This window comes from Sus scrofa, chromosome 1, assembly GCF_000003025.6.
Source record: "Sus scrofa isolate TJ Tabasco breed Duroc chromosome 1, Sscrofa11.1, whole genome shotgun sequence".
Classification (NCBI taxonomy): Eukaryota; Metazoa; Chordata; class Mammalia; order Artiodactyla; family Suidae; genus Sus; species Sus scrofa.
In genome coordinates, this window is record NC_010443.5 from 120595551 (window position 1) to 120613407 (window position 17857).

The 17857-nt window shown below is 42.7% G+C and overlaps 1 protein-coding gene across 1 annotated transcript in view; it reads left to right on the top strand.

The window, feature by feature from the left end:
• CYP19A1 (cytochrome P450 19A1) overlaps nucleotides 685-17857 on the top strand; it is a 31572-nt gene continuing 14399 nt past the window's right edge. The window contains 4 exon segments of the mRNA NM_214429.1: nucleotides 685-716; nucleotides 4990-5172; nucleotides 7177-7327; nucleotides 15914-16068. Coding sequence (NP_999594.1) covers nucleotides 5028-5172; nucleotides 7177-7327; nucleotides 15914-16068 — 451 coding nt within the window. The 5' untranslated portion in view covers nucleotides 685-716; nucleotides 4990-5027.

Genomic DNA, 17857 nt, shown 5'->3' on the forward strand with positions numbered 1-17857 from the left:
GACTTGGTTGTACTATTCTCATCTTAAAGCCATAGGCAGGGGTTCTAACGCCAGTGTGGCAAATAGGAAGGGTGTCCATATTTGATTAAATATTGTCTGTGTGCATGCATATCATAATTTAAAATTTTTTAAAAGAACAAAAGCCCTTGAGGACAGAAGTATGACATACTTCAGGAATATATGATAGCGGTAGGAATAATCTGGTCTTTCAGTTAATTCTTGGGGTTTGGGATAATTTTGGCCTCAATCTGCTCTCCAAATCACCTCCCCTGGGAGGCCTCCCTCCCCTCCTATTCCCCGCCCACTATAAACCCCTGCTCCTTCTTCCCTCCTGCCTGTGGATTGCACCCTTTCCCTCTTGGAATCTAATCACTTCTCCTTTCAAAACCACACTTGGCCCAAGCAGCCCCCAGCTTCTCCCCCATTCCTGCACATTCTTGTCTTCTTCCCAGTGGCCCTCAGGCTGATTAGGGCTGCCAGCCATAGCCCATAGACCATAGTGAAATTAACATAAGGGAATGCCTCCAGAAGCTGCAAACATTCCTTCAATCTCATAGGAAGGAGGGTGTGGCCAAGAAGACCCTGAACACCCCTCCTCCCACAGGCACACCAAAATCACAACTCTTTACAGAGCAACTACTCGTGCGAAAGATCTAAAAACTAGCAGAAAGGATTTTCTACAGAGAAAGATATAAAGAAGGGTCACAACAAGACAGGTAAGAGGGGCAGAGACTTGGTACAGTCAAGACCCATACCCCAGGGTGGGCAACCCACTAATGAGAGGACAATTATAATTACAGAGGTGCTCCCCAATGAGCCAGGGATCTGAACCCCACATTGGGCTCCACAGCCAGGCATCCTACATCAAGAAAACAAACTCCCAGGACATTTGGCTTTTTTTTTAATGGGTAAAATTAAATTTGTTTATTTTTTTAAATTTTGTTTTCTTTTTTTGGCCACACCTGTGGCACATGGAAGTTTCCAGACAAGAGATCAAATCCAAGCTGCGGCAGTGACCTGTGCCACAGCTGTGGCAACACAGGATCCTTAACTGATTGTGCCAGGCCTGGGAAAAATCTGGTGCCGACACAGAGACTAGCCAGATCATTAACCCACTGGGCCACAGGGGGAGCTCCTACTATTTTTTAAAGTTTTGACTGAAATATAGTGATTTTTAATGTTGTGTGAGTTTCAGGTGTACAGCAAAGTGATTCAGTTACATATCTTTTTTAGGTTCTTTTCCATTATAGGTTATTTCAAGATATTAAGTATAATTCCGTATGTTATACAGTAGGTCTTTGTTGGTTATCTTATATACAGTGGTGTGTATATGTTGACCCCAAACTCCTAATTTATCCCTTGCCCTCTTTCTCCTTTTGTAACCATGTTTGTTTTCTATGTCTGTGAGTCTGCTTCTGTTTTGTAAATAAGTTCATCTGTATCATTTTTTTAGTTTCCACGTTTAAATGATATATGATATTTATCTTTGTCTGACTTACTTCACTTAGTATGATAATCTCTATGCCCATCCATGTTGCTGCAAATAGCATTATTTCATTATTTTTGTCACTGAGTAGTATTCCATTGCGTACATACACATCTTCCTTATCCATTCACCTACCAATGAACACTGAGGATGCATTCATGTATCTGTTATCTGTTATAAATAGGGCAGCCATAAACATCAGGGTGCATGTACCTTATTGAATTATAGTTTTCTCTGGATATATGCCCAGGAGTGGGATCACTGAATCATATAATAACTCTATTTTTAGCTTTTTGAGGACCCTCCATATTGGTTATACCAACTTAACATTCCCACCAACAGTGTAAGAGTGTTCCATTTTCTCCACACCCACTCCAGCATTTATTATTTGTAGACTTTTTGGTGATAGCCATTCTGACTGGTGTGAGGTGTTACCTTATTTTAGTTTTGATTTGCATTTCTCTAATAATTAGTGATGCTGAGCATCTTTTCATGGGCCTGCTGGTCATCTGTATGTCTTTAGAGAAATGCCTACTTAGATCACTTTTTGATGGTGTTGTTTGTATTTCAGATATTGGGCTGCATGAGCTCTTTGTATATTTTGGAAATTAATCCCTTGTCTATTGCATCATTTGCAAATATTTTCGCCCACTCTATAGGTTGTCTTTTCATTTTGTTTATGGTTTCCTTTGCTGTGCAAAAGCTTACAAGTTCAGTTAAGCCTCATTTGTTTCTTTTAGCTTTTATTTCCATTACTCCAGGAGAAAGAGCCAGAAAAATATTGCTGTGATTTATGTCAAAGAGTGTTCTGCCTATGTTTTACTCTAGGAGTTTTATAGTACTTGGTCTTACATTTAACTCTTTAATGTATTTTGAGTTTATTTTTGTATATGGTATTAGAGAATGTTCTAATTTCATTCTTTTACATGCAGTTGTCCAGTTTTCCTAGTAACACCTGTCTTTTCTCCATTGTATATTCTTGCCTCCTTTGTTGTGGATTAATTGACCATAAGCACTTGGGTTTATTTCTAGGATTTCTACCCTGTAGAAAGTTTGGCTTTAAACCAATGGAGCTACTTTGGGGAAAGACAGAGGGCTGCGGGAAATAGAGACTCCACTCCTAAAGGACGTACCCAAACTCTCACATGCTCTAGAACCAAGGACACAATCAGTAATTTGAAAGGAGCCAGAGTCAGACCCACTTGTTGATGCTGAAGAGCCTCCCAGAAGCAGGAGGCAATTGAAACTCAGCCTAGGACTTAGACGCTGGCAACAGACGTCAATGAGAATCCATCCTACCCAGAGAACACTGGTGCTGGTAAGCACCACCGTGCAACTCTCTGTCTAGAGAATTAGTGCAGGGACCTGGCTTTGCCCACTGGGAGTCTGCCCCAGGCATTACCTGGGTGGGAATCATGCCCACTCACCAGAAGGCCTGCCGCTGAAGGACACCCTGAGCACCCAGCAGCCTCAGGACTGGCCCTACCCATCAGGGAACTAGCAAACCCCAGGACCTCTAGCACCTGAAAGTGAGCTATCAGACCCAGACCAGCCTACCAGAAGGCCTGCCTTAGCTCTAAACCTGGCCTTTCCCACTAGGGGGTAGCCTCCAGCTCCTGCCAGCAGACACTAACTCTCAGCACCCCCACTGCCCGGCTGCCAGAGACCTAGGACCCAGCTTGGCCCAGTAGTGGACCAGCAACAGCCCTGTGACTACCCTGGTGCTGGCACTACCCAAGCAGGCCAACATTTGCTCCAGAACCTCCGGACCTTTCAGCCAGAGACCCCAGAACACAGCTCTACCCTCCAGTGAACCTGGCTTCGCTCACCATGGCTGGACACCAGCCCTGGGAAAACCAACATTCTGCAGCCAGCTGTGTAGGGCTCTGGTGCACTCAACAGTGGGCCAGCCCCAGCCTCAGAACACCCTGGGCCCTGCACCGCCCACCAGCAAGCCAATACTAGGTCTGGGAAACCCAGCACCACAGCCAGGGAAGCCAGGACCCAGACCACTCATTCGTTTGCCAGCACACGCCCCAGATCTTGGTCTCACCCACCTGTGGGTGGCAACCAGCTCCAGAAACCCCTGGGTCCCAGTCCCATCCACCAGAGGGATGACAGCAGCCCCAACCACCACAGCCCTTAGCCAATGTGTAAAGACCCAATTCATCCACCAGCAGGCCAGCACCACCCCTGATGCCGTGGGCTCCAGCTTTATTGAACAGCAGGCCTGAACCAGCCCCAGGACACCTTGTGCCCCTCAGCCAGACATGACAGGATCTGGCCCCTAACCAACAGGCTCTCACTAGCTCTGGGTCACCCCAGACAGACCCCACAGACAGCCAAGTCAGGAATTGGCTCTGCCCACCAGTAGGAGGATGCCAAGGCCCAATGCCCCAAACCATGGCCCTATCCATAAACAGGCTGACCTAACTCTGGGAACCCTGGACCCACTGCTAGCTACCCTAGGACCAAGTTCTCCCCACCACCAGAGCAGCATTAGCCCAAAGACCCCCTTTCCTGTGACTCAGTAGCCAGCCACTTCATGACACATCTCTGTCCACCTATAGGTGGCAGCCTATGCACAAAGCATAGCCTGGCAACTAACCTGAAGAGGGCACAGCGACATCAATCACCATGCCCATAGTAGTCAGTTTGCTACAATGGACCAAGACTGCCCCCAAAGAGGGCACCCCTAAAGCATAGTGCTCAGGTGACCAGAGGGTGGTACACTGCTGTTACCTATAGGAACACTACAGGGAATGTATATTTCCTACATTAGGCCACTTTCCCATGATTGGGAAACAAAACAAACCTACCAAATACATAGGAATAAAAACAGCGGATTAAGCAAAATGAGGTGACAGAGAAATAGATTCCAAAAGAAGGAACAAGATAAAACCCCAAAAGAAGAACTAGATGAAATGGATATAAACAATCTAGAAAGAGTTTAAGGTAATGATGACAAAGATGCTCAAAAAACTCAGATATAGAATGGATGAAAGAGAGAAATTAGAAATTTTCCTTCTTACTGGAGAAGCATATTCTTTGGTACTAATTATGAGCAGGAAGGGGGTGAGAGATTGCTTTAAGAAAATCTGATCTGGCCTCCACAGAAAAGATTGCCTAAACAAAATGCTAATGAATTCATAAAATGACTTCACCTCTGGGATGAGCTTCATTTTCATGTATTTTCATAAGAAGTTTGGTTCTCAATTGGGAATTTAGTCCATCTACCCACTCAGGGGCAAGATGATAAGGTTCTATCAGGCCAAGCAACCAAATGAACCTAAGACTCTACCAATGTCAGACATGCTGCACTTCAGGCCAAAAGATGTTTCTTGGGCTTGTTTTGGTTGTAACTTCAAATATGTGCTGTTTAAGTTTCCAATCATATTATCAAACAAAGCACTGATCTTAAACTATAGCATCCTCTGAATCAATAGGAGTCCTAGATGTACCTATGGGGTACATCTAATTTTTTGCCCCTCTGATTTCAACAGGACTTTAAATTGCTTCCTCTGAGATCAAGCAATGCAAGATGGTTTTGGAAATGCTGAACCCAATGCATTATAAAGTCACCAGCATGGTGTCTGAAGTTGTGCCTTTTGCCAGCATTGCAGTCCTGCTGCTCACTGGCTTTCTTCTCTTGGTTTGGAATTATAAAAACACATCTTCAATACCAGGTAAGTCAGTCATTTATTTTTATATTTAAGGAGACTGTTTGCTTGGGCTTTTGGTCCATAAAGGTAACGATAACTTTGCAAAAGGACGAAAAGTAAATCTGAGGAGATGGCTAAAGTACACAACATATTAGCAAATGAACTCAGGTGAAAATTTTTATATTAATTATCTGCACATGTTAAATGAAACCATTAAAAAGGTTGGCTAATTCCTTTAAGTCTGCATTTTCTTTTGGCAAAGTAGAATTAGCACAAGTATCCTTTAAAGTAAGCTTAAGATGTGGTAGAGTAAAGTAAAATTCCAGGGCTAAAAGTGAAAATATCTCTGGAATGCCTTCTGTACTCTTTTCTGTCTCCCTCCCACCTTCCACTTTGTCTCATCTAGGTCCTTTGCCCTCTCCCTTTGTTAAATTTACTCCTTCTCTCTACCCCACTCTTCATTTGCTTTTGTTCTTGGGTGTGGTGGTGATGTTGGTGCCACCATAAGGGCTGGATGGGACTTGGACAGTGATAGAAAACAGAGACCACTCTGGTTCCCTTGGAACATCATACCCTGAGAGAACCTTCAACAAGCTCTCTGGATCAATCAAAAGTAAAGTAGAATATAATTATCCAGATAATTGCAGAAGATAACCTACCATGCCACACTATCTGATTAATACAGAATTCTCCAAAATATCACACTATTTTTTAGTTTCAGAGCAAATACCTCATGGCAGAAATGTGCCCCAGTCCCATAAGATATTTGATATATCAGTTATCTATTTATTGTGTTATTAGAACAATTCTAAGATTAAGACCCCTTGATCCCAGCACTCTCAAACTTGTTTTGATTCTATAGACATTAACAAAGACTTTCATGTTAAGGGCAAAAGACAAACAAAAAAACCCAACAACAACCAAAACAAAAAAACAAAAAACTCCCTGATGGTCTTGTCCACATTACCCTATAGTACAAAATTAAGGAATAAACTTTGATTGCCCAGGTTAGGGAATAAACATTCAACTTAAATGATTCATACAAAAAGTTTAAGTTATACAGACTATTATGAATTCCTGTGCAGTGACAGTACTTTACTGTCTCAGGCAGCTGTGCAAGTTTTGGCTCCATGACAGAATGGAATTAAAGGAATAAGAGAGATAAATGTTATTACTTTACAATAAAACTCCTAAAACCATTTCAAAAAGTTTTTGACTAACTTTCACCACCACTACTAATGTTACGCTATTAAGGTTGTTCTCTGATACAAGCAACAGCAAGTTCCTGAGCTGTTCACCAGAATCATGCTCTTCAATTGCTGTTGTCATCTATATAAGCAAGGGTGTAAGGGCCACTGCTCTTCATTAGTCTCAGACTCTGGGCTAGACACTGATCACCCAAGTGCCTCCTTCCTCACTGCCTAGCTTTATTTGACCTAATGAGATTTAGCTTAAGTTTCTCTTCTTAAATTGGATCCTTTTTGAATGAAAAAAAAAAAAAAAAAGGAATGAATACCCTTTGTTTGAACATTGTCTTTGCAGACCATGTTTCTCACAGTTAAAAAGATTACAAATTAACTCAAACCCATTCATTCCAGTGACTGGTGCTTTCAAACCCAATTTTTCAAACAGATGTAGGCAAACAGATCTGTCCACTTGTTACTGTCCTGGCTTTCATGCTTGTTACTAGAAGAACTGATTGACTTGCATTTGAAAATTATTGACACCATTTAACATAGCAAGAATCAGATAGACCTCTACTTGGGCCCTTCAGACTGAAATGATTGACACCATATGGAACTGCTGTGGTGTAGACTCTGAACCACTCCTTACTCATGGAGTTGTGAAGAGCTCCATGTTAACTTGTGTTGTTGTTTTAACCATTGTGTATTTGTGTGATTCACATACACACATCAGAAGGTTTACGTGGATATTTATATAAAAAGAACAAGAATAGAAATAACTTAAAGCAATGGCTCTTTTTTTGGTGTTGCTGAAATACCGAGTGTGATCTGGTGACTTCCCTAGGTCCTGGCTATTTTCTGGGAATTGGGCCCCTAATTTCCTACCTCAGATTCCTCTGGATGGGGATTGGCAGTGCCTGCAACTACTACAACAAAACGTATGGAGAATTCATAAGAGTCTGGATAGGTGGAGAAGAAACACTCATTATTAGCAAGTAAGTCTGTTAATAATCTGAGACATTTAAAAATCAAGGCTGAGTATTTTCCTATTTAAAAAACTTATTTTGATATGTTGATGTCTGTTGCTAAGGTTATATCTATGTAAATGAAGGATACCATATGAAGTTCAGGATCTAGAGCAGTGCTTTTCACTCTGGCTGCACATTAAAGTCACCCAGGGAGCTGTTCAAAAACTGCCCCCCAGGCCATGCCTCTAACTTTTATATTCTCCAGGTGGGAGAACCCAGGAATCAGTCATGCTTAGAGCCTCCCCAAGTGATTCCAAACTGCTAAGGAGCTTGAGGGAAGAGAGAAGGGAAGAAGCTTCCAGGGCAGGGGGCCTTTCCCAGGGGTTGGGGAAAACAGCTGAGCAGGTTGGGGTGGTTTTGTCTTATTTTCATACCCTAAATCCAGCTCAGGTGGTAGGAGCACAAGCCTAGACCTGGAGGGAAGAATGAAGCACGTGACAAAGGACCAGAGGACAACAGAAACTGCTATTAGATACCAGATACTTAGATCACCAGATAAATTCCCAGGAACCCCAAAGGCAATTCCTGAAATAGGGTCCGCATTACAGCGCAGGTGGCATCTGGCCACACTGCTACTGTAGTCAGGAGAGCAACCTTAGCGACCCTGACAGAGTCCGGCACTGATTCACACTGAGGACGTGGACAACAACCCACTGTGCCCTCTCCCAGCTCCCCCAGCTCTTCCCTGCCCTGTCCTCCCAGCTGGCTTTCTCTGGTTGGAGTCTCTGTGTTCCCTTTAATTGCCTCTGAGCTGCTCACTTTTGTTGTTAAGGGCTGCACTCCCCCAGGCATAGGAGGTGTTTGTCCCCATCTCCTTCCCCTGCCTGCTCTTCGGTCCTTCCAGAACTACCCGTACCTCTTGAGAAGACCCCACTGGACCCCAGGGAGCTCTTTCTTTTTCTTTGAATACTTTGCCACGTTTTTTCTCTTTTGAAAAGTTTGGCATCGGTAGCCATTACAACTGCACTGAGATTATGGCCCAACTTTTCAAATCAGCTTAGTCCTGGAGGGGTGGAGGCTGCAGAACTTCAGCAGGGAGGTCAGGCAGGAGGGCTGCTGGGACTCTGCCTGAGCAACTGGGGGCTTTGGAGGAAGGTCCGCCTGTCATCTGTAGATGAAGTTGGCATGATCCCCCAGGGAGGGATGCTCCAAAGTAATGAGGGTCTATAGACGTTATGCATGACACTATAGGTCATGTGTATACCGTAGTGTTTGGCATGACTATCAAGAAAAGAATGTGGGTAGCATCCATGAAGGGGAATTAGCACTTAACACACTAATTAGGGTCATATTGGTGCACCTGTTAGCAGTTTACCTACGAATAAGGGATATAGTATTTTATATTCAAATCATGTATAAATTTATAGGGAATTCATTCATTTATTCCATAAGCATAAATGTATAGAAAACTGACTTTACACTAAGCACTGAATGATCTTAACCTACCACAGTCATTATTGGTTTTCCATTCATTCTGTAAATAAATATTTATTGACAACTCATGATGTATATACCAGGTATCATGAACAAATATCCCAAATCCCTACCCTCATGAAGAAATACATTATTACACTGCTAATCCACCAAAAAAAACCCATAAAACATATTGTATCAGTGGGGTGACATGCTGTCCTGGTTTATCAGGGACTAGAGGGTTTCTTAGGTTTGAGACTTTTAAATGCTAAACTTTGGACAGTCCCAGGAAAATCAGGATGATTGTCCATACTACTATCAGGCAGAGATGTGCTGCACAGAAAATGAGATGGATGAAACAACTCTGAGATGTTGAGGTATCAGGATCCAATTTCAGGTATTTTGAATTGACTTGCCTAGTGCCACTGAATGGAATATAGTCAGAAACTAGCAAAGGGAAGCTGAGAAGGATGCTCACACAGGAAAGGGAAAACCAAGACAGAGGGGTGGTCTGAAAGCCAGGTAAGAAATGCACATCAGGGAGGACGAAATTGTCAGCCATTCAGATGGTGTATATGCTGGACAGAGTGTGAGCGCCAGGGAGCTCATGGGTGACCTTGACAAAGCAGTTTTCATGGAGTGGTAGTGACAAAAGTAGCCCCAGTAGAGAATCTGGCAGCAGGTATAGAGCACCCTTCCATGGAGTTTGATATAGAGGAGGCAGAGAAATGGAACAGAGCTGAAAGGGATGTTTGGTCCAAAGAGTTTTTGTTTTTTAAAGTTAGGAGATATTACGACATGTGTCGTGGGAATGATGAATTATAGAGGAAAACTGTTGATGCAGGAGAAAGAAGCAGTGAGCCAGGTGAGATGTGCAGGGGCCCAGGTGACAAGTGGAGTTGGCCTTGACTAGGGACCTAGAAGTTCTTCCGCAGTAGGAGGGGAGGTTGAAATATGGGCCACAGATCTTGGTGGTTGGACTTGCAGAGGTTCTAGGTGCTTCCATTTTCTCAGCTAAGTAGGAAAAAAGGTTTTTGGTTGAAATTAAAGGTGAGGAGGTAGAATAGTGGGGGAGGGGAGGAAGCAGGATAAAATAGTACCCAGAAAAGTGAGAGTGAGTGGACTCAAGAAATGGGGTAGAATTGTCAGCTACAGTGACAGCCTACGTGAATTTGAGGCCTGCCAGTATGTGTGTGTGTGTATGTGCATGTGTGTGTGTGTGTGTGTGCACATGTGCACATATGGATTTTCCCCAGCCCCATTCAGATACCAGGTGAAACACCGGGTAACTAAGAGTTAGAGTGAGCCAGGGTTGACATTTTACCAGGCAACTAGGACAAACTAAAGGAGCTGAGGATGCATGGAGAGGAGTGATTTTCATCTTTCACAATAAAATATTTTGTCAGTTTTCTAGTAAGAAAAGATCAAATAAACAGGAAAGTTAGAGTAGCAATCCTCCCACTTTTGCTCCCATGACCATGACCTTCTGAAGAGACCAGGTTAGTTGTCTTACAGGATATCCCACATTCCAAATTTCTCTCATTGTCTCATCATGGTGTCATTGAACATACTCTTCTATTCCCAGTATTGCTTATAAACTGAAGAACAGGTCTTTAGGTTCAATTCCACTCAGATTAACGTTATTTAATAACGCTTTCGTCCTAGTTGTAGGAACTTCATATTGCATCACGACAGACCAGGAAAGGTGGTCCCATATTAGCGATGATAAATTTGATCAGGTTAAGGTATTTACAGTCAGGCTTCTCTGTTACCAGGTTTCTTACTCTCTTGCACTGACCAATATAGAAGCTGGTTAAGAGAGGACACTAGAGGGCAAAGGACAGGGAAAAGTGGTAGGACTGATGGAGTATAAACCACAGGCAAAACTTTCCTTAAAAAAGACACATGCACCCACATGTTCATTGCAGCACTATTCACAATAGCCAAGACATGGAAACAACCCAAATGCTCATCAACAGATGATTGTATTAGGAAGATGTGGCATATATACACAATGGAATGCTACTCAGCCATAGAAAAGAACAAAATAATGCCATTTGCAGCAACATGGATGGAACTAGAGACTCTCATACCGAGTGAAGTAAGTCAGAAAGAGAAAGACAAATACCATATGATTTGAATCTAATGTATGGCACAAATGAACCTTTCCACAGAAAAGAAAATCATGGACTTAGAGAATAGACTTGTGGCTGCAGAGAGGGAAGGGGAAGGAGTGGGATAGATTAGGGGCTTGGGGTTAACAGATACAAACTATTGCTTTTGGAATGGATTAGCAATGACATCGTACTGTGTAGCACTGAGAACTGTATCTAGTCACTTGTGATGAAGCCTGATAATGGGAGAAAAAATAATGTATGCATATATGTATAACTGGGTCACCATGCTGTACAGTAGAAAAAAAACTGTATTGGGAAAATAACAATAAAATAAAATCACAGGTACAGGACAAGTCTACACAAAGCAAGTGTTTTTAAATGTTTGGTACCAATTACTCCATTGATTCTCTCCCCCATATTTCTAGTATTCATCACTCTTGAACCTGACCTCAGGTGTGGAGTTCTTTAAACTCAGAATGGGAGGATGGCATCTTCCTAACCACCTAAGAACTTATTTCCTGACTCCTTTTCATTCTGAAGAGACAAGAGCTTTGCTATGTATGGAAGTATCTTTTGACTTGAGTCACATTTAAAGAAGAATTTATCTCCAGGGACCAGACATCATACACCAGCACTGTTCTTTCTGAGTTTAGGGACTCACTTGGTCTCTCTTTAATGGTGCAAAATCCTCTCCCAGTCAGTCAATCAGTGTAACTTCTCCCTTACCTGGTGTTACAGGCCCACCTTGCTGTGGGAAGGAGGTCTCTGCTGCTCTACAAACCAGGAGAGCTCTGGGCTGGTGTCCCTGGTCCTTCACCAACCATCCCTTCACCTTCCTGATTTATTCTGGTTAGGTATACCAGTCTCTTTTAAGCTGCTTGTCCTTAGCCAGTCACTCTCCTCTTCCTGTGGGTATCACTTGTGAATTTTCTGAATAAGGAGTATACAAATTACTTACTTTATGCTTTAATTTTAGAATGAGGTAGGAGAAGGTAAGAAATCTAGAGACCTGAAATCTATTAATTAATAACGATTTCAGCCATATCTATAGCATGCTGTTTCCATACAGGAAAAAAATTTGGCTACTTGTCAGTCAAATTAATTCCTGGGAATACAAATAGGAACATGTGGAATTTTATATTTTTTTTTTACAATCACAAGGAAGAGGAAAATTTATCTAAAACTCAGGATAGTTTGATGAATATTATCTGGAATTAAGAGTATATTTTACTTAATAGAAAGCATTTTGCTTTGAAAATAAGATTTTCTTCCTGAAAGAGATATCAAGTAAATAATTCATTCACAAGATAATTCTGTTTTCATTTCTTAGCACTGCCATTATTTCAGAGGTTCTCTTTTAAAGTTTAAATGGAATTTGGGATCCATCACAGATGTGAGGGTTTGGCTAATTCTTAGCCCAAAGCCTAATCTACGCAGCCAGAGCTGAACTCCTTGGCTCACTGTCTTATAGGAATGTGTTCTCACAGGCAATGCTGAACAACCTCCTTAAGGCAAAGTCATCCTTTTAGGAGCCAACTGTCAACTTGGAGAGAAAATCAAGTGAGAAGATAGTCACTCTAGGCCAGTGTAGGAATCAGTCATATAGACTGTACTAGCCACTTCCCATCTTGAGGGTTATGTGTTCAGAAAGCCCCCTTAGTAGGAGAATTTGCAAATGAGAAATAAAAGTTCGGTGGAGAGAGGGGAAGAAGAACCAACACTGCAGTGAACACCTGTTCACTTGTGTTGAACTTGAAATTTTAAAACAATATTAAGTTCGTCAAAATAAGAAAAAGTAACATCTAAAATAAAGTTAAAACCAGAAATATGTTACGCATCTTGAATTGCACAATGAGCACTGTGCAATTCTTTCCATCTTCTACCCCATGCACCACAGAAAATGTCCAGCTTCTTTCTCCTTTGCAGAATCAAAGACATATTTATTAAAAAAGTTTTTTTTTTTCTTCTCTTTTTGGCTTTTTAGGGCTGCACCCACGGCATGCGGAGGTTCCCAGGCTAGGGGTCCAATCAGAGCTGTAGCCACCGGCCTACACCAGAGCCACAGCAACATGGGATCCAAGTGGCATCTGCGAGCTACACCACAGCTCACAGCAATGCTGGATCCATAACCCACTAATCAAGGCCAGGGATCAAACTCACATACTCGGAGTTGCTAGTTGTGTTCATTAACCACTGAGCCACAGCGGGAACTCCAGTATTTATTAAACTATTTTCCTTTCCTGCAAGAATGAGCATGTTGTCTTCCTATTCCTCTGCTCAAATGTTTGGTCCCTTTGGATTGTCATGATCTGTGTCTCTGAACTCCACTCTGGTCTTGGAGACATGGCATAATCAATAAGCCTCAGGTGGGAAGGTTCTAGAATACCTATTTTAACTTCCCTAGCAGACCTGACTGGCTTGGCTCTCGAGCCCCAAGTCAAGGCTTATATCACTTCAGCCGTGCCTATGGCAGCTCCTCACCAGACCACACAGGATGGGCAACTTTTATCCACGTTCTGGGGCCTGCCCTGTTCACGTGGCCGGAACACAGACTCATGAGAGGTCACCCTGCGGTGGCTTTCTCCAGTCTCACAGATGCACTGCAGAAAACCTCTATTCCTTCTCTACCAACCCCTCGGCCCCTCTTTTTATTCCCAAACTCTGCTTCCTTTTGCTGATTATCGCCAAGAAAAATGGCTCTCAATTTGAATATACTCGAGTGGAAATTCTTGGGAGTTGCAGATACACATACGGGAGGAAGTCACTCTGCCATGCCTATGTGTCTTCAAGGGGAATTGGCACTTGGCCATATGGAGCCCATAGAAATACTGTGACATAAACGCTGTGATCTGAAGAGCCTGTTATCCTGCCCCGCAGAGGAGGTCTGGTGACGTGCTTGGAACAGCTTTGTTAGCACAGGAAGGGGGAGGAGGACACCTGAGACCTTGTCTGTGCCTGAGCAAAAGCTCTGTGGTCCTACTGTCTACTCAGCAGCACAGGGACAGGTCAGGGCTCCATGTCCCAGACCTGACGTTGCCAGGTTATGGATAAAAAGCCTGCGCCTCGGAGGGAGGTGTCAGAGACGTGACCCTTCTTCCCTCCCTCACTCACCATAACCAGATAACACTGTGAGTAAGGAATTCGAGGTGACCTCCTTCTGCCCTGGTCTGTCTGCCTTGTTTCCTCGCTGCACTGACTTTCCTCTGTATCATTTACATAATCTGGTTTGACTTCTGCAAGTGGGGTTTGTGACAATCTCCCTCTGCAGTATAAATATTGGCACTTATGAAAACGACGGACCTACAAACACCACACATCCTGCTTATTATCTTCTCTATGTTCTGATAAACCCCATCCCGTCTGTGTTCATACCCACCCCCTCCTCTGACTCCCACGCAGAGTTAACCACATGGCTTATTAACTCAGGACCTTCTGGACTTGTGGTTTCCTGACCGTGCTCATCATGGTCACAGACACCACTGAGCCTTCACCCAGGGAGCCCTCTTCCATCTGGGCCCTGCACGAACCTCAGCCCCTTTCCACAGAAATGCAGTCACCTGCAGCAGTTCCTAACCTTTCTGTTGGTAGATGAAGAGGAGTTTATACCTCCCGCCCTGCTTCTCAACTTCCCTAAATTCCCCACAGACAAAAAAGTCCCTCTTTTATTGAACAATGAACCTGGAGTCCCCTCTTCCATAAAACCTCATAAATATGCACTCATCCCAGCTCTTTCATCTCTTCTTTCTGCTCTTTGAAGTCACCATCCAATAAACCCATTTGCCTTTTAACCTGAAGAGAATAACCATCCATTTATCCTCTCAATTATCAAATTATTTAAATAATCTGTATATCCTTCAATGCCATAGCCTAACATCTAAGCATTATAGTAAAACATCTGCTCAACAAAGTGAGTCTCTCTGCAGAAGATTCTGTATCACTGTCCCACAAAAACAGTATTTTCCTCACATATGGAGGCCCCATAACTTCTTCAGCTAGATTGTACACTATTTTCTAACAGGCTTTGCATTATCGGGCCCAAATCACACTAGGATTGGGGGCAGGAAGCAAGTCCTAGAGGGGGAGAGGGGTGGGGAGGGGCTGTCTCCTCTTTCCTAGCTGCTCTCAAAGCCCATCCCAGCCCTTAAAGGCTGGGCCTGGGGGTGGGGAGAGAGGGCACAGCAGTGGAAGAGGAACAGAGGAGTTCAAGGAAGCCTGGGTTTTGCCAGACTCCCAGGGTTGCCAAGTCAAGGCCTATCGAAAGGCTCTGCACATCCTATGTCCTTGGAGAATTCTGTGAACCTGCAGACTCTGATGAATCATGTTGGATGCAGAGCCCAAGGGAGCCACTGCTGCCATCACAGAGACCCTTCCAGGCCCAGCCTTGCCACCAAGCCCAGGGCCACAGGTGTCCAGGAGATGTCCTTCAGTCCCTGAATGGTACCCCACTCGAGGGGCCAGGGCCAATTAGAGACTCGGGGGCGTGGAAGGTGCAGGGTAGAACTGCTGCTTCCAAGTAAAGAGGTAAGACTTCGGTTAACCAGCATCTCCCAATTCTGAGGGTGATGTGCAGGGAGGCACTATCTGGAGCAGGGCTGCTTGGGGAATAGAGGCTCTTAGAACTAAGATGGTGTGGAGGGTTCAGTTTTGTGAAACCTTGCAGCTCTGACCACCTTGGTAGGTAACATATTAGAGACTTGGAATTACAGAAGAGGAAGCAACAAAATGTGTGAAGAGGAAGCAACAAAATGTGTGTTTGTGTGTATGTGTTTGTGTGTGTGTGTGTTGTGTGCGTAGTGTGTGTGTTTTAGCTTAAGTGATGCTCACACAGAGAGCTAGTAGCTAAAAATGTTTCAACTTGAGGAGGTTCTTGTGCTCCTGAAATAACACAAGTGCCTATTTAATCTGAACACTAGAAATTATGCACTATGGTCAGATCAATATGCAGTTGCCACCAGGTAGTCAAACTCACTAAACTGAGTTTCTGACCCTGAGCAATTTATCCCAAGGATTTCTTTTTCTGCAGGTCCTCAAGTGTGTTCCATGTAATGAAGCATAGTCACTACACATCCCGATTTGGCAGCAAACCTGGGTTGCAGTTCATTGGCATGCATGAGAAAGGCATTATATTCAACAATAATCCAGTCCTCTGGAAAGCTGTTAGAACTTATTTTATGAAAGGTATTTAAGTATGTGGCTATAGTCTTCTCTTTTGTTTATGTCTATTCCTGTTATGAATTCTTTTTTTTTTTCTTTTGGTCTTTTTGCCTTTTTTTTAGGGCCACACCCACGGCACATGGAGGTTCCCAGGCTAGGGGTCCAATCAGAGCTGTAGCTGCCAGCCTACACCACAGCTCACAGCAACGCCAGATCGTTGACCCACTGAGCGAGGCCAGGTATCAAACCTGCATCCTTATGGATGCTAGTTGGGTTCGCTAACCACTGAGTCACAATGGGAACTCCCTGAAATCATTCTTAACTTCTGTTTCTTCTTGGTTTTGAAATAGTAAGAGGTAACACTGATAATACATTTATATATAGTAGGCACTGTGTTGCCTCCACATGTTTTTGTTTTTACATTTTTTTTGTGTAATTGATTTCTGATATCATAGTGTTGTGTTAAGAAAAGTGCTTTATATGATATCAGTTTTCTTAAATTTATTGATGTTTGCTTTGTCATCCAAGATGTGATCTATCCTGGAGTATGTTCCATATGCACTTGAGAGAACTACTGGTTTGGAGTAGCCTAAAAACATCAAAAAGTCCATTTGGTCTAATATGTCATTTAAGGCCTGTGTTTTCTTGTTGATTTTTCTGTCTGGATAATGTGTCCATTGGTGTAAGTGAGGTGTTAAAATCCCTGACTGTTACTGTGTCACTGTTGATTTCCCCTTATATGCTGTTAGCATTTGCCTTACATATTGAGATGCTCCTATGCTGGGTGCATATATATTTATAGCTTTATCTTCTTCTTGGTTTGATCCCTTGATCATTACGTAGTGTTTTCTTTGTCTCTTATAAGTCTTTATTTTAAAGTCTATTTTGTTTGATATGAGTATTCCAATTTCAGCTTTCTTTTGATTTCCATTTACATGGAATATCTTTTTCCATTCCCTCACTTTAAGTCTGTCTGTGTCCCTACAACTGAAGTTGTAAAGAACATATATATGGGTCTTATTTTGAATCCATCCATTCAGCTAGTCTATGTCTTTTGGTTGTAAATTTAATACATTTACATTTAGGGTAATTGTCAAATGTATGTCCTTATGGCCATTTTTTAAATTGTTTTGGATTTTTGCAGGTCTTTTTTCTTCTGTTCATCACGTTATTTGATGACTATTTTCAATGTTGTATTTGGATTGCTTTTCTTTTTTGTGTCTATGTTTCTATGTATTGTAGTATTCTGGTTTGTAGTTACCATGAGGTTTTGATACAGTAGTTTATATAAATACAAGGTTGTCTTACATTGCTGCTCTTTTCATTTCAAATGCATTTCCCATGTCCTGCATTTGACCTATCCTCTTCCCATAGTTGCTTGTTTTTATATCATATTTTTGTATGGATGACTTCCTACTTTTACTGTATGTTTGCCTTTACTGGTTAGCTTTCCCATTTGTGAATATCCTCCCCTCCCTCCTTTCCTTCCTTCCTTCCTCCCTTCCTTTTTACAATGCCCTCAATAAATGGAAGTTCTGAACGCCTGAGATTAAACCCAAACCACAGTAGTGACAACACTGGATCATTAACCACTAGGCCACCAAGGAACTCTCCATTTGTAATTTTCTTGTTTCTAGTTGTGACTTTTTCTTTTCCACCTAGAGAGTTCCTTTAGCATTTGCTCTGAAGGTGGTTTGGTGGTGCGGAATTCTCTTAGTTTTCACTTTTATGTAAAGCTTTTGATTTCTTGGTCAAATCTGAACAAGAGCCTTGCTGGGTAGAGTATTCTTGGTTGGAGGTTTTTCATTTTCTT